The sequence below is a fragment of the Triturus cristatus genome, chromosome 11 (genome assembly GCF_964204655.1).
Source record: "Triturus cristatus chromosome 11, aTriCri1.1, whole genome shotgun sequence".
NCBI lineage: Eukaryota > Metazoa > Chordata > Amphibia > Caudata > Salamandridae > Triturus > Triturus cristatus.
Genome location: NC_140594.1, coordinates 290948216 through 290971749, shown reverse-complemented (window position 1 = coordinate 290971749; position 23534 = coordinate 290948216). Strand labels below are relative to the sequence as shown.

The 23534-nt window shown below is 43.7% G+C and overlaps 1 protein-coding gene across 2 annotated transcripts in view; it reads left to right on the top strand.

Annotated features, from left to right (window-relative positions):
- Positions 1 to 23534, top strand: part of NF2 (NF2, moesin-ezrin-radixin like (MERLIN) tumor suppressor) — a 635344-nt gene that overhangs the window by 77913 nt on the left and 533897 nt on the right. For both annotated transcript variants that reach the window (XM_085636353.1, XM_085636354.1), the window contains exons 2-4: positions 935 to 1060; positions 1809 to 1931; positions 21444 to 21527. In XM_085636353.1, the coding sequence (XP_085492479.1) occupies positions 935 to 1060; positions 1809 to 1931; positions 21444 to 21527 (333 nt within the window). The remainder of the gene's footprint in view (positions 1 to 934; positions 1061 to 1808; positions 1932 to 21443; positions 21528 to 23534) is intronic.

The window sequence follows — 23534 nt, the reverse complement described above, 5'->3', positions numbered from 1 at the left end:
GATTCACTCCACTATCTAGCATCTCATTGACAGTGGCATGGCAAGGATTTATTTGTCCCTCTTCCTGTGAAAGGAAAATGGGTCTTCTTCCCAGAGGTGGCAGTAATAGACCATCCTCATTCGGGTGCTGTCATACACCTCGGTCATAGTGTCTGTCACTGCATCTGCTGCGCTAATGACAGTGAACTGTGTATCTCAATAGGATTTCGAAACACCCTCCTTGTCTTTTAAGAAAAACTGCCCGCTACCCCCTTCGAACTTTGGGTGCATAACAGTTCTGACCAGTATTACGTGGTGAACCCACTTATTTGTCTCCAGAGTTGCAGAACTGCTCCGAGCAAGGAGCAACACAACCCCCCCCTGGTGATGTTCAGACATCAGATGTCCTAAAACTGAGTAGCAAATTATTTTCCGCAATGAACTTGTTGATTTGATGAAAACTTTATTTTTTTCGTTTGTATTACCTGATCTAAATTTAAAAAAAAAACGCACATTAATAGCTTTTGTAGATTTATGTTGAATAGGGAGGAAGGGTGTGTAAGACCTGGTAGGGGACATTGTTTTTATGCTATGTTATATATTGACGGTTAAATAGCATTGAGGGTGACCCATGTATGCTAATTTTTGAGAATTTCTTTTCATGATTAAATGGAATGTATTTATTTTGACTGTCAAAGTGTTAGCTCTTACTTTATTTGTGAAAGGTTTTGAGATGATGCTGCTCCAAGTGAATTGGAAGAGGGTTATTCTGGAAACCATTCACTTTGTTTGCTTCACATAAGAGGGTGAGTGGAGGAGGAATGGTCCAAATATTTAGAGTGTCTTTCCAATTGGTTTCTTTGTATTGTCATTTTTTAAACAATCAATATTGATTTCATGTTTGTCACATAAAGTCATGTTTTGTATTATAGCTTGACTTTTTCTTTTGGTGTAGATGAAGTGGAAAGGCAAGGATCTGTTTGATCTAGTTTGCCGGACCTTGGGACTTCGAGAGACGTGGTTCTTTGGACTTCAGTACACCATCAAGGACACCGTAGCGTGGCTGAAAATAGACAAGAAGGTTTGGAAAGAAACGCTATTTAATATGGGTTGTGGGAGTACATGAATGGTGCAGGCGGTCAAGGATGCATGAGGCATGCTTCTACTCTGAAGTTGAGTGAGTGGGGTCTTTCTGCTCTTATGTGGCACACATAGCAGTGAAAAGGAAGAAATGATGCAATGGTGCTTTTAAGGGAGGGTGTGAAATATGGCTTGGGTGTAATGTTAGTAAGAGGTGCCTCCTGAAGGCATAAGTAGAGTGCAGTGGCAAAAAGGGTAGAAGAAGCTAAGGTAGAGGCAGTGACAAGCTTACTAGGGATAGTAAAGGTACCGTGGTAGATGCTGTGATAGAGATGGAACTACGGGGAGAGAAGCACAACCTTAGTAAACAGGCGATATGGTAATGCAGGAATGACACAGCAGACTGTTACGCATAATGAAATTGTAAGATAGGCAATCAGAGCATCGTAAAGCTGTGGACCCAGTGAGCGGAATGGGGCCGTGCAAGGTGATCTGGAGAGATACAGCAAACGTGAGCTGGCAAGAGGTAGCAAAAGGTGCGAGGTTTTGGTGGATCTGGCAGTGGAGACTGCTGTAATGGGAGTACAAACTGAAAGAATGGTATGCTGTGGAGGTATTGATGAGGGAGACGTTGCGGATGACCAGTAGAAACTGTGAAGGCTCGTGATGAATGGGCCTTGGAAAGAGTATAGCACAGGTGTTGAAACATGTACTCTGAGGACTAGAAACATTTTTTCCCTTTATTACAGGTCTTGGATCATGATGTCCCTAAGGAGGAGCCTGTCACCTTCCATTTTCTGGCCAAATTCTACCCTGAAAATGTTGAGGAAGAGCTTGTTCAAGAAATCACACAACACCTCTTCTTTCTGCAGGTAAGACTGTGTTTTATGCATTGACTTCATGTTTTTCCTATATTTCTTTCATTATTAATTTTCGGGTGAATCTTCACTGTTGTTTTTTTTCTTTTTCTGTCTCTGTCTGTATGTTAATTGCCTTCTTTCTTCTTTTGTTTTTGTCCCTTTGTTCAGTTACAACATTGAAATGTTAAGAGCTTCATTCAAGTCAATGATGTGTCTCCAGGTTAATAATGCCTGGTATAGGCCTTCTGCTCCAACATTTCAACGTGTGTTTCTGCCTTTTTAGGTTAAAACTTTCTAAACTCAGTGGGTGAATGTTTTAATATTGTTTTAGTCCTTCTGCCTCGGGCTATACCAGTTATTAAAGGGCCTTTCCCTCACTGTAGACCCTCGTCTGCGGCTCGGGCCTATAACTGTGGTTTAAGGCTTTTAACCTCTTAGGTGTGGGTGTGACCCGCACTACCTCCCCAGTGTGGCTATTGGCCATTGGCTGACATTGGGGAGGCATGTAAAGGCCCATATGGTTCTCTGCACCAGGGGGACTCCTTTATTCTTTTTTAACCTTGGGCTGCTTGGGAAGAGCTTCCTAAGCATCCTGAGTCTTTAGTTTTAGTTTAGTGTAATGCCGGGCGGCCGAATGCCTCTCGGGTATGCTATGACGCCTGATTACAGCTGAGCAGGTTTTTCTGTGCAGGGTGAGTGACCAGTGACAGAGTGAATTTAAAATTGCCTTAATTAGTCCCTAAAACTTTATGCTGGGATAATCAGGCAAGATTAAAAAAGGGGAGGATGTCCTGTTTGGTTTAATTGGCCAATGTCGTCCACAAGTGTTTTAATTGAGAAAAGTAGGTCTACATGTTTCAGCCTCCACATGCAGAATTGCAAGGCTTTCTTCAGAACCAGTGGTGACACAAGGGTGTGCACTCGCTAAGGTGCACCAATCCCCTGTGTCAAACAAACCGCACACTTACGGTTAAGCTCTCAGCGTAATCTGAAAGGGAACGTAAATGAATTCTGGAAGAGAAAACAACATATGAAAACATCCAGGTTATACTTAGTTCAGACTCCTACTCAGTATAGTTGGTGTAATAATCCGAACCTTGTACTACCATGCGCCACGTTCAATACGTATATTCTAGGCTTTCATGACTAAAGAGCCTAATTTCTATCAAGTGCTGTGAATGTGTTCTGCACTAGTATGCGCAATCATTTCATGCGTAATGCATTCCTGTGAGAAGGGGTGTTGTGAGAAAAAACTTTACACCCATCTACCCCCTTAGGAACGCTTCGTGGTAACACAATTGTCTTTAGGCAAAAGACCATTCTCGTGGATTTGCCAATTTTAAATCAAGGAGATGAAGTGAGTGACCTAAAAGAGGGGAGTATCACACAGTCGCGGCGCTCATCATAATACACTTATGGTGGAGAAAGAGAAGCAAAAGCTTACATGGGACGTAGTTTGTTAATTTGTTAATTTGTATATTAATGTATCAGGAACGTGCTTTATTGTAAGTTGTTCTTCTTTTCTGTTTTAAAAAAAAAAAAATGTATGTGGTTTGTATGACAGCCCTGAAGAAGCGCAGTGTGCGTGAAGCACGTGTTGGCTTTACTGTGATACTTGTATGTAAATCTGAACATAAAGGAAAAAGAAGGCATCACTGTGATTCTTATATGTAAATCTCTACAAAGAAAATAAGAATAAACATCAGAAGATGAATACATAAGAAGACTCGTATATTGTTTCTTTGCTTGTAATATGAAACTATCTCAGATTTGTTTATGTTGAATATATAATTGCACTGGTGGGGACCAGTGTCTGAGATTGGTGGCGCCGGGCAATGTTACCTGTAACCCAAGTTTGAAGACGCCACACACGGCGTGTGTCGATACTTTTATTTGCAAGGCAGCATCACATACCAACTTTGTGGACACAGTAAGACTTTGCCATCAAATCCCCAACGCGTTTCGGGCGTCCTTTCGCCCTTGCTCACAGGTTATGGCTCACACGGAGGTGCAGCGGAAATTTCACTTACATATACAGTGTCTCAAAGTCCCGCCCTGTAGGCGTGTCTGCTCAGAGCATTATGGTATAGTGAGTCTTTCAATGAATAATCCCATAATAGGTACCGCTGTTTGATCTCCTTCATATAATTTGTAAAACCACAGTGGGTTACTGTGTTACACACAAAGCTGTTGCAATGCTGTAGTGTCCCTCGCAAATTTACACGACGTTCCATCTGCACCGTATTAGTGACGGCGTCGGACCCACACTTCAGTAGGGGGGCGTCTTCGCGACCTGGGCAGGCCGCTCAACATTCCAAACGAAAAGGCTCCCACAATTGAAGACGCCACACACGGCGTGTGTCGATACTTTTATTTGCAAGGCAGCATCACATACCAACTTCGTGGACGCCGTCACTAATACGGCGCAGATGGAACGTCGTGTAAATTTGCGAGGGACACTACAGCATTGCAACAGCTTTGTGTGTAACACAGTAACCCACTGTGGTTTTACAAATGATATGAAGGAGATCAAACAGCGGTACCTATTATGGGATTATTCATTGAAAGACTCACTATACCATAATGCACTGAGCAGACACGCCTACAGGGCGGGACTTTGCCACCCTAGCCCCTTTTCTCTCCAAGACTCTGCATAGTTTAGGGTGGCCATGGAAGATATCACGAAACCAGGCCGGACCTATTTAGTTCAGTACAAGTGCCAAGGTGATAATGGAATTATTTAAACTTTAATCTTGAAATGGCGCATGAAGGCAGCTGGTCCCAGTGAGACGTGGCATCTGTTCTTTTTGTCAGGCTTGGCCTCCTACAAGCTGAAATGAAGCACCACCATTTAAATCGAGTTTCATATTCCCAGCCTGGCCATGGAATCTGTTTCTGGGCAGATTGTGCTGTCAGAAAACCTGTAAAACAGTGTGTCTGGTCCTAATTAGCCATCTGTTTATAGTTGCCATCTGTGGTGGGCATGCATCAGCAAATTCTCTACCTTTGACTGTGTGATTGTGTTCTCCTTTTATTCTGTTTCCCAATGTATTCATTTGTGTGGTTTGCCATATGATCTTACCCGTCTGCTCGTCCTTTACTTCTTTCTCCCAATTACATTTTTTATATTTTTGTTTTATTCTCTTACTTTATTACTCTGTGCTCCCTTCTCCATTCTTGCTGTCAGTTTGTTTGTATTTCCTCAGCTATTTTGTCAGGATTTATTTTAGTCTCACTCAATCTTCTTCTTATCTTTTGCTTTTAATTCCAATATGATTGTTAACCTGTTATTTATTCTTTAATTCAATGAAGATTCTATGTTCTGCCATGTCAAGTGTCTCTGCCTGTTTGTCCATTTTTTCTTTCAAATGGTCTACCTGCACTGTTAGCAAGTCTATTTTGCAATCTATTGTGGAAAGACTTGTTTTCAGCTCCAGTGGCACTCTTTTAATATCCAATGAGTCATTATCTCTATTTGGGGCTTTGTAGGAAAGTGGATTGTTATGTGGTGTGGTTGTGAGAACTCCCAATGTAATAATCTCACAATCTCTATCCAGTCCAGTTAGGATCTTTAACAAAAACCCATAGCGCAGTCCTGGGTACCTGTGGCCAGAACAGTTTGGGTTAACGAAAGGTACAAGTGTAAAGCATTTAGAATTTTCAGGTTAATAAGTAAGGAACACAACATAATAAACATCAGACACCAATTTCTAAAAATAAAGTGTATTTTTATCTTAATTTCAATACCAAACGACAAAAGTCTATTGAGGGGAACCGGAGATATGATTTTTCAAAGGTAAGTAAAATACTTGAAGTTCTTGGCAGCAATTCATCGTTGCAAGCGGTTAGGAGCAAATGTGCTAAAATGCCTTTTAAAGTCTGCTTAGACTAGCCACATCAGGCTGGTGGCAATTACAAGGACCACTCGGGTCCTGATGGGCAGTTTACCTGCCATAGTCAGCAGTCTTAAGGTCCTCAGTGTCTTTTTCCTCCCTAAAATGGTCCAGTCAATAGGTGATCCTGATTCTGGGTATGAAGTATGCTGAGTTGCTGAACAGATGTGGTGAGATTTCCTGTGTCCACCTTGGCATCTTGTGGAAATATGGATTTTTATGGTCGGTTATGTCCCCTATCTTGGACCCCAACGGTTTCAAGTATAAGTCACAAGTACATGTATGTTCCCTCCAGTTCCAGTTATGAAGACGCAAACACATGTGCGTCCACCGTCAACATGTCCTCTTTCAGATCCGCCATGAATGGGCCGGATATTCTATTCCTAAATATGAAAGGCCACCGGTTTTATATGGTTCATTTATCCCATTTTACAGTCCAGGCGAGTAGGCCCTGATTCTGTCATTAAGCCTTTTTCTGCCTTCTGCCTCTGAAAGCTCCAGTCTGAGCCTGCATCTGTGACCATGAACTTTGTCTTACTCCCTGCGCGGCTAACGGTGCCTGATCCAGCCCGTCGCTTGCCAAAAAACTGTATTTCACCTTCGAGATTATCTCCTTCGCCCCTCATCCGATGCATTCCTGTCTAGTATTTTAGGTAAACATTCCTCCAGCTACCGTGCACAGGGCCAGGCCTCGCTGCCCTCATGCAAGTAATTCATAGCCCTGTTACCATGGAATATTCCTACCCCCTCGCATCTAGTGTAGACACTTAGACGCTTGTACACGCACTAACAGTCAGTATAGTCAGTATAGAATAAGATTCTATCCTAAGAGACCTCTCTTTTTGGATAACACAGTTCTTTAAACATAGGATATTAGATATGATTTGGGATTAGGTTGACATGACCCCAGACTTCTGTCTCCACATGTAGAGCTAAATGTCAAGTCCCATTCTCCCCCTAGTTGCACGTCAATCACACGTCATGCTGCCGCGCGCGCATCTCTGCCAAGTATTTTTGCTGACATTGCGCAATTCTTTCATGGAACCACCCATTTGTGACATCATACCTAATGACGTTCTTTAGTTACGCCTAGTTACACCCATTTTAGTTACGCATGTATGTCTTTATCTCTGTTATCAACTGTTACGCCTCCTGCATCTATTTCACTGTAATGCCTCTTCTATAAAAATGATTACCTGTCAATAATGTATGTCCCTTCCTTCCTGAACTTTCGTGGTGATGGAATAGAAGGCCCATAATTCGAATTATGTTCCTTTGTATAGGAATAAAGCCCGTTCCGAATCTCTAAATACCACGGATTCTGCCTCTTATTTTACTGAGCTATTATTATTAATTTTCCGCATCAAATTAAGTACCGGTAATTAAATTATTTACCACATATATGGCGCCCGAACAGGGACACTTTCTCATCTCACGCGCCGGCGGTGCGTTGCAGGCCCGGTCTCCTGCCACAGCTGGACGGACAACAACGCGTACCCACAGGATTTCCTGTATCTCCCTCCTGCCGAGCGGGGGTAACTGAGGCTGCGATCAACACCCAGACGAGGCGGTGAGAAGTGCGAAGTATCCCGACCAGAGCCTAGCTGAGAGAGCAAGATCCGAGGTATACAGAGGCCCACCAAGTTCCGAAGTTCCGAAGTATCGAGTCGAGTCCAGTCCGGTCCAAGTCCAGTTCAGTTCAGTTCCGAGGCCTTCCGTTCCGAGCTACCCGGTGAGTACCATTGCCGGGGAGGCGTTCTGACGTGCACATAGGTTGTGCCGGTCAAGACGGGTTTGGGTACACAAATCCGGTCTGCACTGTTTCAGCAGTGTATCTGTACTGTTTAGCAGTATATCTAGTATGTCTAGTATATAATTCAGAATTACCTAGTTAGTGCCGAGTATTATGCTTAGTGACTAGTTCCCTAAATGGCCATCATTGTTGTTCATTAAATGTTAAATGTTAAATGTTTTAAATACGTTCTGCATATTGTGGTGTGAATGACTGTTCATTATTGTGTTTTGTTGTATTAAACGTGTTCAAAATTAGGTATCAGATCAGTTCTCAATATGCCGCTTTTTTCGAAATTAAGACAGATCAAAACTAGAAAAGGGGTACTCGAAGAAGCTGTTCCCATTCCTCCTAGGGACACTCCAGGGTACTTCATGTATCATAAACATGGCCTAGACGCCATATTATTTCTTGATTTATGGGTAGACTACACTAAGGAATTACCAGAAAGTCAGAGGTGGCCCGCAGCTGGGACCTGGGACGCAGATTGCATCATGAAAGTAGAGGAAGAATTATGGAAAAAGAAAGCTAGACAATCACAGAAAGATGCCATTGAATTATGGCGTAAAGAATCGTATAGACGTACAGAAAAAGCACGCAGACAGGAAGAGAAGAGTAAGGAGAATTCAAATAAAGTCCGAGAAAATCTATTAATTGAAGAAGGTACCCGAGCAAAAGCAGAACAAGTAGACAGACAAAGAAATGCCCTTATGAATGGTATGTATCCTCTTCTGGCCGAAGGGTTACCTAAGGCTACTCTGGAGATACCCAAAGACTTGCCACCCCCATTGTTTCCGATAAAAGCACATCCCAAAGGGCATCCCAGAACCGCAGAAGATGTTTTCCTTTCCTCTTATTTAGACGACGCAGCTCCCGAGTATGCTAATACTGTACCACATAGACCGCCTGCCGAGGGGGTTCAACGCCAAGACCCTCCGTCTGTACCTCCGCAACAACAAACTCCGACACAAGTTCCGGCAAGCACATCTGTTTCTACAGCTGTATCCACACCTATGGTTGCTATATCACGTTCAACGAATCCTTTCACATCCAGCACCCCAGGCGGTGCTACAGGAGGTACAACAAACATTTTTTCCACGCCACCCAGAGTAAATAAACTTTCCTTTCAAGAATTAGCCCACCAACGTACGCCCAAACTAGTAACTCCCGACATGCTTAAGGAACTTCTAGTAGATTGTAGATATGACCCTGTGCCCGGCAAAGAGGACGAAATGCTGCTGGCATCATTACGTATCCGACGAGCTGCAATATATTTAGGGAGGCTACCAGGAATGACTACACATTTAGAAAATATATATCACTTTGTCCAGTCAGGGCGAGATTCTGAAAGTATTAATAGAGCCATGGAGTACCAGAAAGTGGAGATACAGGGGGAACTGTTACGTTTCCTCATAAATTGTGTGATCAGAAATCAAGACCGACCAGGGGTAAATCCGGAAGAAATGCGAATTCTTACCACATGGAGTCGGAATATATCAGAGGGGAGACATGATAGACTATTAAGTATAGTAGCTATGTGCCGAAAGATCCGCAAAGAAGTAGAACGAATACACGAAGAAAGATTGGCGGTAGACCAGCCTGAACAAAACGAGGAGGAGGAAGAATTAGAACTACCCACAGGACAGTTAGAAACCATGGCCTATGTAGGTAGAGGAAGATCTTGTAATAATACTAGATGCTTTACTGATCCGATACGTCCGATACGTCCAGATAATAACAGAAATTTCCAAAACCCTATAATAAATATAAGGTCCCCCGAACATTCGTTCCAAGCCGCTGACAAATTACTCCGAGAACGAAGGGGTTATCATATACTCGATTCTATGGACGAACAAGAATTAGCAAGGTCAGCCGTTCACTGGGTTGACAGTCCCGGAAAATATAGTGATGATACACTAGCACACACGTTTTTGAACCTCACCCCAGATGAACAGCGTTTAGCTGGTATCTACATGATTCAACAACTCCTTATATTATATAAAAGCCAACACTCCGATCCTGGTCCCTTACCTGATATATTGACTGAATTACTCACGAATAAATGGAGAGGTTCAGGTACTGAGTTAATTAGAGAAATACTAGAATCCAGAAAGCAGTACATTCTTTTTGTATGCCCCGAACATGTCTCACTGCCCATCAAGGAAAGAACGACGTATTATATGGATAGACAGAATCCCTTACGCGAAGTGCATCCGATAAAAGGTGATGACAATCAGTTTAAACGTGTGTTTGTATACACACCCATATCTAAAATGGAACTATTAGAAATGAAGAAAGTGGTACCCAGTCATGACAAAGACCCAGCGGGTTTCCACCGTGAAATTAAAGACATGTTGCTCATGGGAGAGTATACCTATCCCGACATTATGAAAATATTAAAGGTATTAATGCCTGCGGGCATTTATGAAAAACTCAAAGAAAAGGATTGGGAGGTGGGAGACCAAAAGATAGATTGGACAGCATTAGAAAACGAAGAAACAGCTCGAGGTCCAGGTTTAGGGCTTGGGGAAAAGACCAAAATACTACCAGGTTTGTTAGTACAGGTACTGCCACGTTTATTAACTACGAAAAAGGAAGACTGGGGTGCAATCTCAGCCTGTAAACAAAAGCAAGATGAAGACACTAGTGACTTTTATGCCCGATTCGAAAAATGTTTTGGTATAAATAGTGGAATAAAAGCAAGTAGCGAATCATATCCACATCTGTTTGTGACAAAATTAGTTGAAAATGCCTTGCCCCAAGTTAAGAATAGAGTATTGAAATTCGAGAGTACCTGGCAAGGTAACACTCCGTCACAAATGTTACAAATGCTACAGTACCATCACAATAGAATTAGAGCGGAACAAGAACATGAACAATGACGCATGAAAGACACGAAAATGAAAATGCTAGTTTCCCAGACAGTTCCAGCTGACGGTCATAAAAAGGGTATGACACAGTCCAGTGTTTCAGCAGGTTCTGTAAAAGGGACATGCAACTATTGTAAACAGCCAGGTCATTATGTACACGATTGTCCATGTTTTAAAACATAATATCGCCATAGGTAATACTAAAGAAAGACCACGGCCACTTAGACAGGATCAGAACCAACAAGGAGCCCCGCAGCATGCACAGGCCATGCCAGCTCCGCAACAGTCTATGCCAGCTCCACCACCGCAGCCTATTGCTGCCACACAAACAACCACACAACAGATGTACCAGACCGCACAGTATGACTATCCTGATTATCAACGATACTCATGAAACAGCCTAGAGAGGGAAGTTGGCTTACCCCTTATCGAGGTCCCTGTAGATCAGGAAGGACCTTATGTACACAGTGAACTATTAGGCCAAGATAGAAAATTTTTACTTGATACAGGGGCAAGCCGAACAACCATAAAACGTAGTGAAGTTCCAGGGGCACCCCTCTCAGGCTCACAGAATATTTCCCTTGGTTTTTCAGGAAAACCCATCATTAACGAAGTATCACAGCCTCTTCCACTTACGATTGGTCCCTTGACACGAACTACAGATTTATTACTTACTAAATCATGTCCAGAAAACCTGTTAGGTATAAAAACATTGAAAGCTCTAGGAGTTATAATATGTTGTTCTCCGGAAGGAGTAAGATTGTTTTTGCGTGATTTCAAAGGGCACTATGTGTCCCGAGACATGGATCACCGACTGCAGACTTTACCCACACATTTATGGGCACAAGGCCCTACAGATGTTGGTTGCATGAACATTACACCATATCGAGTCACACTAAAGACAGGAGTGGTACTACCACGAATGCGACAATACAAGTTACCCCCAGATGCTGTAATGGCTTTACTGCAAATCATTGACGAGCTTATTACCCAAGGAGTGGTTGTGGAAACCGACTCCAATGTATGTAATTCCCCGATAATTCCGATTCTTAAACGAACTGATCCAAAAGCCCCGCCAGTATATCGATTGGTTATTGATCTGCGCGAATTAAATAAATGTATCGTACCACAATACCCCGTAGTCCCAGACATTTCTTCATTACTGACAGCCATTGATTCCGAAGCAACATTCTTTTCTGTAATTGATCTCAAGAATGCCTTTTTCAGCGTCCCAATAGATCCGGAAAGCCAATACTTGTTCGGATTTAGTTTAAATGGACGAAGCTTTAAATTCACACGCGCACCTCAAGGATTCACAGAAAGCCCCAGCATCTATAGCCAAGCACTGAAACGAGAACTTGACAGTATCCACATGCCAGTCAACACTGCCCTGCTTCAATATGTCGATGATCTGCTGATCACCGCTAGAAGCGAACCTGAATGTGAAAAAGCCTCACTGACGGTTTTACAATTTTTGGCCGAAAAGGGGCACAAGGTGTCCCCTTCTAAGCTGCAATTCTGTGTCCAGCGAGTTGTTTACCTTGGGCACTCGCTGTCCAAGGAGGGAAGGCAGCTTACGTCAGATCGCATCCAGTTAATAGCTAACATGCCACCACCCAAGACACAAAAGGAGGTACGGGCTTTTATAGGCCTCACTTCATACTGTAGGCAGTGGATCCCTCAGTATGCATTTCTAGCAAAACCACTCATTCAGTTGACAACACAGGAGGCGGCCACATCGACTGTCCTCCCTTGGACTCAGGAACATACATAAGCTTTTGAAAGCCTAAAGAAAGCTTTATGTCAAGCACCTGTCCTAGCAACACCATGTTACAGTAAACAGTTTACACTCTTTGTTACAGAACGCGAAGGTACTGCCTTGTCAGTACTCACACAGGAACAAGCAGGATCACACAAACCATGTGCTTATTTTTCTAGTACATTAGATCCCGTAGCTCAGGCTCTGCCTGCGTGCCTGAAATCAGTGGCAGCGACAGCTTTAGCAATCAGACAAAGCAATGCCATAGTATTAGGACATCCATTGACAGTACAAGTACCACATGCAGTAGAGGTTCTTGTGAACCGAACGCAAACACAATACTTGACTATAGCAAGACTTACCGGTTACGAATTAACATTGTTTCAGCCACACATAGAAATCAGACGTTGTAGTACATTGAATCCTGCCACACTTTTGCCAGTAAACGGAACAGACCCACTAGCACATGATTGTATTGAAGTTATTACTATCACGACGAAACCCAGACAAGATTTGACAGACGTCCCATTGTCAAATCCAGACCTGACGTTGTATGTAGATGGTTCATGTATGAGAACAAGTACAGGAGAGCTAGTGGCCGCGTATGCAGTCACAACAGACACTGAAGTCATTGAAACATATTGCATAAATACCTTGTCAGCTCAAGCAGCAGAGCTCATCGCTCTGACACAAGCCTGTATTCAAGCCACAAATAAGAAAGTCAACATATACACTGATTCACGTTATGCATTCGGAGTTGTACATGACTTCGGCGTGCTGTGGCGAGAGAGAGGTTATTTAACTTCTCACGGTGCCCACATTCAGCACGGACCCCTCATTCATGCCTTATTAGATGCAATACATCTACCCACTGCAATATCAATTATGAAATGTAAAGCTCACACGAAAGTTACTGATATCATTTCCCAAGGCAATGATCTAGCTGATAGAACAGCTAAACAGACTGCTCAAACTCACACATCTGACATGACAAAGACAATAGTTCTGACACCGACACATTGCATGACGGTTAAGGATCCCGCTCTTGACGTAATTGACATACAGACACATGCTACACCAGACGAAATAAAGAAATGGACTGAATTAGGAGGGATCCAAACGGATCAAGGATGGATGACGAAGGAAAAATCTGTATGGTTTCTTCCCGACTCAATGGTCCAAGTCATCATTAACACTATACATAGTCCAGCCCACCTAGGAGAAAAAGCTATGCTAGACAGCATTCAACACATTTGGTTCAACAAACATTTACGAGCAGCAGCTAAACAAAAAGTTCGTACCTGTATGATCTGTTGTCAGTTTAACCCAGGTAAAAGCATTCCCGTGGAACAGGGCGGATTTCAGCCTCCTGATCACCCTTTTGAAGTCCTCCAGATGGATTATATCCAGATGGAACGATGTCGAGGATTCAAATATGTTCTCGTAGTTGTCTGTGCTCTTTCCCGTTGGACAGAAGCATACCCGGTCTCAGATTACACTGCCCCGACTACTGCCAAACAGTTAGTTCGAGAATTCTTCCCACGGTACGGTTTACCACGTGTTGTCTACTCAGATAACGGCCAGCCGTTCTCATCCGAACTAATGAAACACGTTTCACTTTTGTTAGGCTATCAATGGAGATTTCACTGTGTCCGACACCCCGAGGCAGCAGGTCTCGTAGAACGTCATAATCAAACTCTGAAAATTAGATTGTCCAAAATATGTAGACAGAAAGGTGTCGATTGGGTAGTAGCCTTACCAGTTGCACTCTTTTACATGAGAATGGTAGCGCATTCTCGAACAGGGCTATCCCCTTATGAGGTGATCTTTGGCAGACCACCAAATATGTGGGGGACGCCTATACCTCGTAAAATCACTGACGTTGACTGTAATATGCTGACAGATTACCTGGCTTCCTTGATGTCTGCACTACAATCTTGTCGTTCACAGGTAGCTGCAGCCTTTCCCGACAACACCGAGGTGAAACCCCATGACGTAGTTCCCGGGGACCTGGTGTTAGTGCGTAATTTTGATCGGAAGACTCAGCTGGATCCTAGGTGGAAATCGCCTCAACTTGTACTACTCACCACGAGGACAGCCGTGAAGATCGAAGGTCGCAAAGGTTGGATACATTCAAGTCATATCAAGAAATTTCATGGACTACCGTCTGATGTAAATGATACACCTTGCGTGTCTTCACCAATTGACTCAAAACTTCCTTTGGTTGAACAAAATGATAAGGAACTATACAAACTAAAATTACGGTCTAAAAAGTCAGACAATTTGATTGTTTAAGTCCTCTCCAAGGTGAATCGGTCGAATTTGTCTCTGACATGTATTGCCTAGACCTGACTAGAGAAAGAAACCGAAAGATACAGTTGAAAAGACATGCGTACTGTAAATCACTGCGTAGTCATTGCACAGTGACGTTATTAATTTTGTTTTTCTTAAGTCTTTTAATAATCACTGCAAGTATATTGTTGCACATATATTATCCTATTTCTAAACATGTTTACAATGTTACTGCTGAACATTCTTTTAGTGAATTACCACCGCATGAGTTGTCCTATAGATTTGCTCTGCGCAATAACACTTTTATTAGTATGTTACATCATTCCCATCAAACCAGCAATGCCACAAATTGTTGGATATGTGGCCGACTCCCTCCCTATCAGAACTATAAGGGAATTCTGTCTCTCTTTCCGTATCCGTTCACACACAATGGCTCCTGTGGAGCATGGTTTAGTTTAATTAATTCCCTAGATTCGAATTCCGCAGTTTATCAAGACAACTGGGTATGGGGAAACCTGAACTTAGTTTTGCTTAAAGTCTGCTACCCTAACAAGGAGGGACTTCCCAAAAGAACAGGAACTGATCTAGAAAATGAAGTATACGGATTAGGTAATTTCACGCTTAATCTCATGATCCTGAACGTTGAATCTGAAGCTATACCAATCTTGTCCGCCATGTCCGTATTCCCAGTAAAAGGGGAACTATGTATAAGAAAGAATGGCTCCATACACATGGGCCATAGTAAATGCACCACTGTGATAAAATTCAGTGATCAAGGCAAGTCTACATTTAAAGCTTCTCGTCATTCCTACTTTATATGTGGCCAGACCGCATATATACGCCTACCTTTAGATTGGGATGGTACCTGTTACATAGCATTCCTTCTACCACCTGTTTTCCTAGCTCCTCCTGATTATCATAGAAATACTCATTTAGTACACAATAGACAGCAGAGAGATCTCCCAATCGTCGATTACACTGAAACAGCATGGGAAAAATACACAGATTTCAATAAAGGTTTCTTCCCCTATATAGGTACAGTCACTAATAGTAAGTTGATACGTAGATTAACCAGAACCCTTGAAGCAGTAGTGAACGAAACTATTTCCGCCTTAGGCAATTTAACAGAAGAACAGTCTGCTATGCGGATTGTTGTGCTTCAAAATCGTCTTGTCCTTGACGTCATCCTGGCCGATAGGGGCGGAGCTTGTAGGGTCATCGGATCAAGTTGTTGCATTTTCATACCAGAAAATTCGCCGTCAGTATATAAAGCCATAACCCGCCTTCATAAGATTGTAAGCCAGATACACCAGAGTCCAGGCACCTGGACTTGGTCCGGTTGGTTCTGGGGCGTGTTGTCAGCCTGGGGATGGAGAATGCTCTCCTTCCTAGGTATTGGCTTTCTCATACTATTCAGTTGCTGCTTATGTCTACAATGTGGGCCAGCGATTTGTGGTCTGTGTGCCACCTCGTGTATCCCACATCCAAGTTTTCATTCGAGATCCCGGAAGAAGAAAGAAGAACAAATGATGTTATATGAACAGATCGATGGATTGATGAAGATTGATATCTCTTAAGGGCAAGTAGGGGACAAGGAGGGAATGTGGAAATATGGATTTTTATGGTCGGTTATGTCCCCTATCTTGGACCCCAACGGTTTCAAGTATAAGTCACAAGTACATGTATGTTCCCTCCAGTTCCAGTTATGAAGACGCAAACACATGTGCGTCCACCGTCAACATGTCCTCTTTCAGATCCGCCATGAATGGGCCGGATATTCTATTCCTAAATATGAAAGGCCACCGGTTTTATATGGTTCATTTATCCCATTTTACAGTCCAGGCGAGTAGGCCCTGATTCTGTCATTAAGCCTTTTTCTGCCTTCTGCCTCTGAAAGCTCCAGTCTGAGCCTGCATCTGTGACCATGAACTTTGTCTTACTCCCTGCGCGGCTAACGGTGCCTGATCCAGCCCGTCGCTTGCCAAAAAACTGTATTTCACCTTCGAGATTATCTCCTTCGCCCCTCATCCGATGCATTCCTGTCTAGTAGTTTAGGTAAACATTCCTCCAGCTACCGTGCACAGGGCCAGGCCTCGCTGCCCTCATGCAAGTAATTCATAGCCCTGTTACCATGGAATATTCCTACCCCCTCGCATCTAGTGTAGACACTTAGACGCTTGTACACGCACTAACAGTCAGTATAGTCAGTATAGAATAAGATTCTATCCTAAGAGACCTCTCTTTTTGGATAACACAGTTCTTTAAACATAGGATATTAGATATGATTTGGGATTAGGTTGACATGACCCCAGACTTCTGTCTCCACATGTAGAGCTAAATGTCAAGTCCCATTCTCCCCCTAGTTGCACGTCAATCACACGTCATGCTGCCGCGCGCGCATCTCTGCCAAGTATTTTTGCTGACATTGCGCAATTCTTTCATGGAACCACCCATTTGTGACATCATACCTAATGACGTTCTTTAGTTACGCCTAGTTACACCCATTTTAGTTAAGCATGTATGTCTTTATCTCTGTTATCAACTGTTACGCCTCCTGCATCTATTTCACTGTAATGCCTCTTCTATAAAAATGATTACCTGTCAATAATGTATGTCCCTTCCTTCCTGAACTTTCGTGGTGATGGAATAGAAGGCCCATAATTCGAATTATGTTCCTTTGTATAGGAATAAAGCCCGTTCCGAATCTCTAAATACCACGGATTCTGCCTCTTATTTTACTGAGCTATTATTATTAATTTTCCGCATCAAATTAAGTACCGGTAATTAAATTATTTACCACAATCTACAAAATTCAGGGTGCATCTTTGGCCTCATTACTCATTGTCCACATTACATCAGGGTAGTCCAGTGCAGGTCCAGTTGCCACTGGGCAACTGGTCTCCTGGTTACAGCAGGTTCATCGGTTTTCCTTGGGCGACCAGAGTCTGCTTCGGCTATGGGTCCCACAACTTGGGGACACCTCGGGAAGGTCTAGACTTGGTAACTCAATAGGCACTTAGTCGTCCAGTGGCAGGAAAATATTCTGGACAGCTGGGCTTTCAACGGGTGCAGGTTCCTTTTGGTGTCCCTGAAGCTTAACAGCTAACCACCTATCCCTTAGAGTCAATTCTGTCCTGGCTCAAGTGGAGCTCTTTTCCATGAGTAGCAACAGCAGGCACAGTTGCAGGTCCCTTGGATGCAGCATGTACAGTCCAATCTTTGGTGCAGACTCTTTGCTGGGTTCAGGAAGCAGCAGGCAGTTCTCCTTCCGTTTTCTTCCAGTCCAGTTGTGATCTGAGGAATGTGGGTCTCGGGTGCCACATTTATGCCATCTTCTCGTTTGTGGGTGAGAAGAACTCATTAGCCAATGGGGCAACAGTTACCATGAGGCTACTTTTCCTACTTTGTCTTTTTCTGTGGGGTTGGCCCCAAAAACAATGCCAGAGTTACCCCTCTGTACCTTAAAGCAAGATGGCACAAGCCTTATTCCCCTGTGAGGAGCCCTGGCACACACCTGGAGTGTTCCTGGCATAATGAGACACTCCTCCTGACAAACTGGTTCTGCAACATGTTTTCCGCCCTCTAGAGGGGATTCCAGTCTGTCTGCCTGCACAAAGGAGTGGGTAGGCGAAGTTGTGATTCCCATTTGCTTCACTGAGGCTGTAGCCTTTTTGAAGCTGAGACATCCGTGGCCACCTCCGGTAGTCCTCTTGCTGGAGGAAGTCATACCTCGTCCCTTTAGCAAATATCTTTGTTCCCTGTGCTTGGGAGTGCTTTACAGTTCCTGGCAGTGGGACAGCATGTTGTCTCTGGCGACAACTGCTGCAGATAGTCAAGAAAGGCTACCGGAGGTTTGGGAAACAAAGTGGTGACTGTCTAAAGTCACAGTTCTTTTAGATGTTCCCGTACATTCCATCTCAGAAATGAGTTGGGTTTAATGTAACGATTAATTTGATACCTTGCAGTAATATCTTTGGTGATCTCAAATGTCAGTTAGCACTTAGAGCCGTGGCTAGTGAAACTCCATGTTAGCCAATTAGACCAATGGCCGTGCTACAGTGAAAATGGCAATTTTGTGTTTTCACTGTCAGGTCATGTTAGACACAAAAGGAACATAACCTTCTTTTCAATATTAAGCACCCGACATGCTGGGTCACCAAGGCCTTCCCTAGGGGTGGATTCCTATTATTAAAAAGGAAGGTTTTGACCAGACAAAGGGATTTATTTCGCAATGTTGAGTTGAGGTTTAAGCTGCGCAACCAGGATGTAGTGGTAGCCTAGAGTAATGTTTTCACCATGTCACAGTAATGTGACTCAGTTAAGTGCTACAGTCCTCTCGTGACATTTAACTTACTAGCCTTGGGTACATTGCTATGCATTGCACATGTACCCACAGCGAAATCGCTCCAGCAGGAGATACATGCTCCACCAGCCAGCCACCACAATCACTCGTGCCACAACGGGAACATGACGGGAAGAAGAGATTGTCCCTGTGAGCTCAAATTTAGAGACCGCTGATCACGTCATGCCTCCACTACTGATGTAGGTCTCCATGTTATCTTTCACAACGTATGGGGCCCTGGAGCTGCCACCCAGCCTTCAGACCCAATGCTCCAGCTGTGTCCGGTCACCCACAACCCAGCGTCTGGGTACAGGCCAGCGAAATAGACGCAGGCCTGGAGGGCAGAACTTACAGAACAGGCATGAGTCGGTTTGTTGAGTGGTAGATCAGGAAGCTATTAGCAGCGCAGAGCGGCTCAGCAATAGTAATGTAATGGAAAAGTCTCAGGCATTCATGATATTTGGCGTACATGTAAATCTGAAGGCACAGAGCCTGCAGTGTCTTCACCCATGTGGCTCCGACACCCCCAGCAGCAAACACATTTGCGCTCCGCACAGTCGGCATGCCGCCATCGCCAGGATATTATCCACCTTCCATGCTCTCCCATGGGCGCAGGTCCATATGTGCCCCGCGGCCGCCCAACCCCTCAAATGAGGGGAGCGGTCCAGTTCCGAGGCAGTAGTTTCACTGCGGGTCCCCCACATGCAGATGTTCCGGTCATGGCTACTGCCTACTCGGCACATAAATCAAAGCTAAGTGGCCCTCCCGAGCAACATGCCTCAAATGACTCCCAGCACAGCTGTCGAACCGGAACAAAAGCAATGGTACGCCTCCATCTAACTGGGGTGCTGGATTTCCAGTGTGGGTGCTACTTTTCAATGTGCTTGGCTCAGCATGGTTTGCTCTAGACATGCATGACGGTTTCCGCTGTGTTTACGTGTGCAGGATTAGGCCAGATGGTTCACTCTGGACTCGGAAGCTGAAAACAGTGCGGCCATCTTGGTTTTGTGGTGCTCTGGGTGCCCTTCCAATTCATTAGGTAGCCTCATATAGCACTAACCTTTGCTCCAAGACTACTTAAAAAAAAATGATGTACCATTCAACAACAGGATTGAGAATTTAGGATTGCAATAGTCCAAACGAATGCGGGGCATGATCTGATCTTACACATTTGCTTCTATAAGATGTGGTCTTAAACGCTTCACCAGTTTAGACAAATGGCATCTTAAAGAGTACAATTTTGAACAATTTTCTGAAACGTAGGTGATTGGATTCTGCTCTCAAAGCTGGATTGCAAGAGTTCCAGGGATGTGGGCACTGCACTCCTAGTGATCTGCATTTCTGTCACTAAAAGCTTTGCAGTTCGATAATGTGTGAATTTGCTGTTTGTAGATTCCTAGCTGGGATATAAAGAGGGACAGTTTTTTTTAGGTGTATTGGCCGTTGGTTGCAGTTATCCTTGTGTAAGGTGCAAAGTGTTTTTTAATTTTATTCTCAACTCCTCCGAATGCCATGAGACAAATTGAGGCATGGACTGTCCAGCTGAATTTTGTATCGTTTGAAACCTATCTGTGCTCTATCTGGGTAGTCCACTGTAGATAATGTAGTCCAAGTGACTCATTACTAAAGATCTGGTGATTCCTTCATGATGGTTGTTGTGCAACAAAGTAAGAATTGTCTGAGTAAAGAGCGTTGTAATATGGTGACTGACACCATTACCATCATCATCTTCCTCATACCCTTTAACTTTTGTCTTCTTGGTCTCTGTCAGTTTCCTTCCATCGTGCTCCTTTGCTCTCTTGTATTCTATAGTTCTGTTTGTTCCACCTCTTTCCTTCTGTTCTTTTATCAGTCACCTGCTTTCCTCTTTCCACTGTCTTACTTCCCTTCCTTCTGTTTTTACCTTTACTACTTCCCACTCTTTTGATCTTCTCCTTGCTTTTTTTCTTGTTTTGCTCTCACTTACTCTCTGCTCCATTCACTTCACCTCTACCTTTTTTGTACAAAACACTTCTCTCTTCCCTCTGATCAAACCTTATTAGTCTTCCCTTAATTTCTTTACTTTTTACTGCATACCTATGTTCTATCCCTTCTCTTCTGCTCACTAGAACATGTCATTCTGACCTAATCAGTTCCTGTTCTCCAATTTCTGTTTTCACGTCCCTCGTCGCCATTTACTTTCTCTTTCCCTTCTTACTTGGTGTTGCTCTGCTTCTCTTCTGAACCTTCATCCTATCTCTGCATCAATTAACTCTTCATTTTAGCCTATTTTTTCTCTCTTCCGCTCATCTATTTGCTTCTTCTTCCTATCAGTTCTTTGCAGATTGCTCATTGTCCAACACTTCCCATGTTTTAGTCTTTGATTTCTCAAAATTACAATTACTCTCTGCTCCACCTGCTTTCTTGCTTTACATCTTTATTCATGTTCCCCCATTTGTTCGATCCTTCTGTACTTTTGCTTTGCTGTGAAACCCTGCTTGCCTACTTTTCTACTCTGTTAACTGGAGCTCACGCTTGTCATTTCTGATCCTCCATTTATCCTTTGTCCCTTTGTGTTCTTTCATTGCTTCTACCAGGTGAAGAAGCAGATATTGGATGAGAAGATTTTCTGCCCTCCGGAGGCCTCTGTACTTTTGGCATCCTATGCTGTGCAGGCCAAGGTAGGCAGGATGTAGCCTTGTGTGTTATCTCAGGATCATTTGTTAAATGGGTACTCCAGGGTCTATGATATAAACCGCATCTCCTCATGTATAGCACATATACTATCTCCTTGTGCATTGAAATTTCTTGTCATAGCTCTAGTTTCTCCTCTGGTACCTCCTTTCCCCAGTATGAGCGGTAAAGTGGCATTAACAGTTTATAACGTTCATTGGGTGCAGTTCTTTGAATGTTGTAGGAAGCTGGCTCTGTATATGGTATGCCACTAGGTAGTTATACCGTGCAGAGTCCAGGGGTTCCCCAAAAGTGTACAGGGCTCAATGGCAAACCCAAGGTTCTCTATTGGTGGTAGTGTGGGTGAGCAGCTTTAGGCCTAACACAGAGGCGTGTAAGACATTTTTTAAATGTATTTATTGGCATATTCATAGTTACAGTACAGAAACAATACTCAATTCAAGTTAGAAGACGTTTCAGTCGTAATATCTCAGCAGCAGGTTTTATACAGTGGTAGACAGTAGAACGGCGGCTGCATGTCTTTAAGTCTCCCTTCCAGCCCATCCCTCCATCCCCCCCGCCCCATCCCAGGACATCAGTGGGAGTCAGTAAGCATAAGACCATAGTGTTCAAGCCATGGCTTCCATATTCAGCAAAGCTTTTTGGGACAGCCCCTTGCCTGAAATGTCGTTTTCACTCCTAACATATACATATCCATGTTTTTTCACTATTCAGTCAGCTTTTGGCATAGCACTGCCCCCCACGTCTTGGCCAGATCACGCTTCGCCACCACCAGCCCTAGCTGAAGTAGTATTACTTTTGTTCTAGGGAGGTCAACTTCCGTGACCATTCCCAGCAGAACTACCTGTGGGTTCATGGAAATCGTCCCCTCCAGAATGGCCCCCAGCTCCTCCAACAAAGTCTCCCAATATCTCTGAATCTGAGAACACTCCCAAACCGTGTGGAAGAACGTGCCTTCCATTGCTCGTCATCGCAAGCAATTGGGTTCCTCTGCCCTTCCTATGTGATGTAGGTGCGCCCTATCGTAGTATGCCCTATGTAGATATTTAAGTTGAATCAGTCTCAGTCGTGATTTGATGGCCACCTCTTGAGGGTGCATCAGCGCCATTTCCCAGTCCAGGTCATCTATTTCCCCCATATCTAACTCCCATTTGGTCCTCAACTTCTGCAGGGAGTCTGGTTTGTTATTGAGGATGGTCCTATATGTCCAGAAGACTGCCTTGTCGCCTATCTCCCCCATCAGGAGGCGACACTCTAGTGGTGCATATTCCGGGATGTCTGTTGTGTCAATACGTTGTGCCCGCTACGCGTGTGTCAGCTGTAGATATTTATAATGTTGGGACTTGGCCATGGCATATTCACTCTGGAGATACGAGAATGTTACCAGCTTCCCTTGACCTATTATATCTTTCAATTGTGAGATGCCCAGCAGGTCCCATTTCCAGAAACCCCTCAGTTTCGCGAGTCTGTTGCCTATCCATTGTGGGGTTTCCCTTGTTACCCGACCTGCCCATTTCATCTGCCTTTCCGCTTTTTTCCAAATTGCTAGTACAATCTGTGTGGCTTTTAGGAGATGTGTGGCGCCCTTCCCACCATAGATATAGTGTGCGTAGGGGTGTTCAATGAATTGTGTGTGTTCAAGCGCGCAAGTGGGATGGCCCCTATCTACATGGCCCCGTTCATTCAACACAATGAGGTGGGAGCCCAGTAATGTGTAAGACATTTATTGCATAGCATTGACCGATATTGGGACACACAACTCAAAAAGGAGATCCACACCAATTTTATAAAAATAAGCTTTGTTTGTACTTTATTTTAAGAACTAGATCTTCGCAATAAGGTACGTACGTTTTTAACAAAAAATGCTTTTCACTTTAAAAAGTCGAACCTTGGTGCACTTTCTGAACAGTTCAATGTTATCCTATGAAGGAAAGCAATAATGCGGTTTAACAGGTAAGTACAACTCTTACAATTCCTATCTTCGGGGCCAAAGG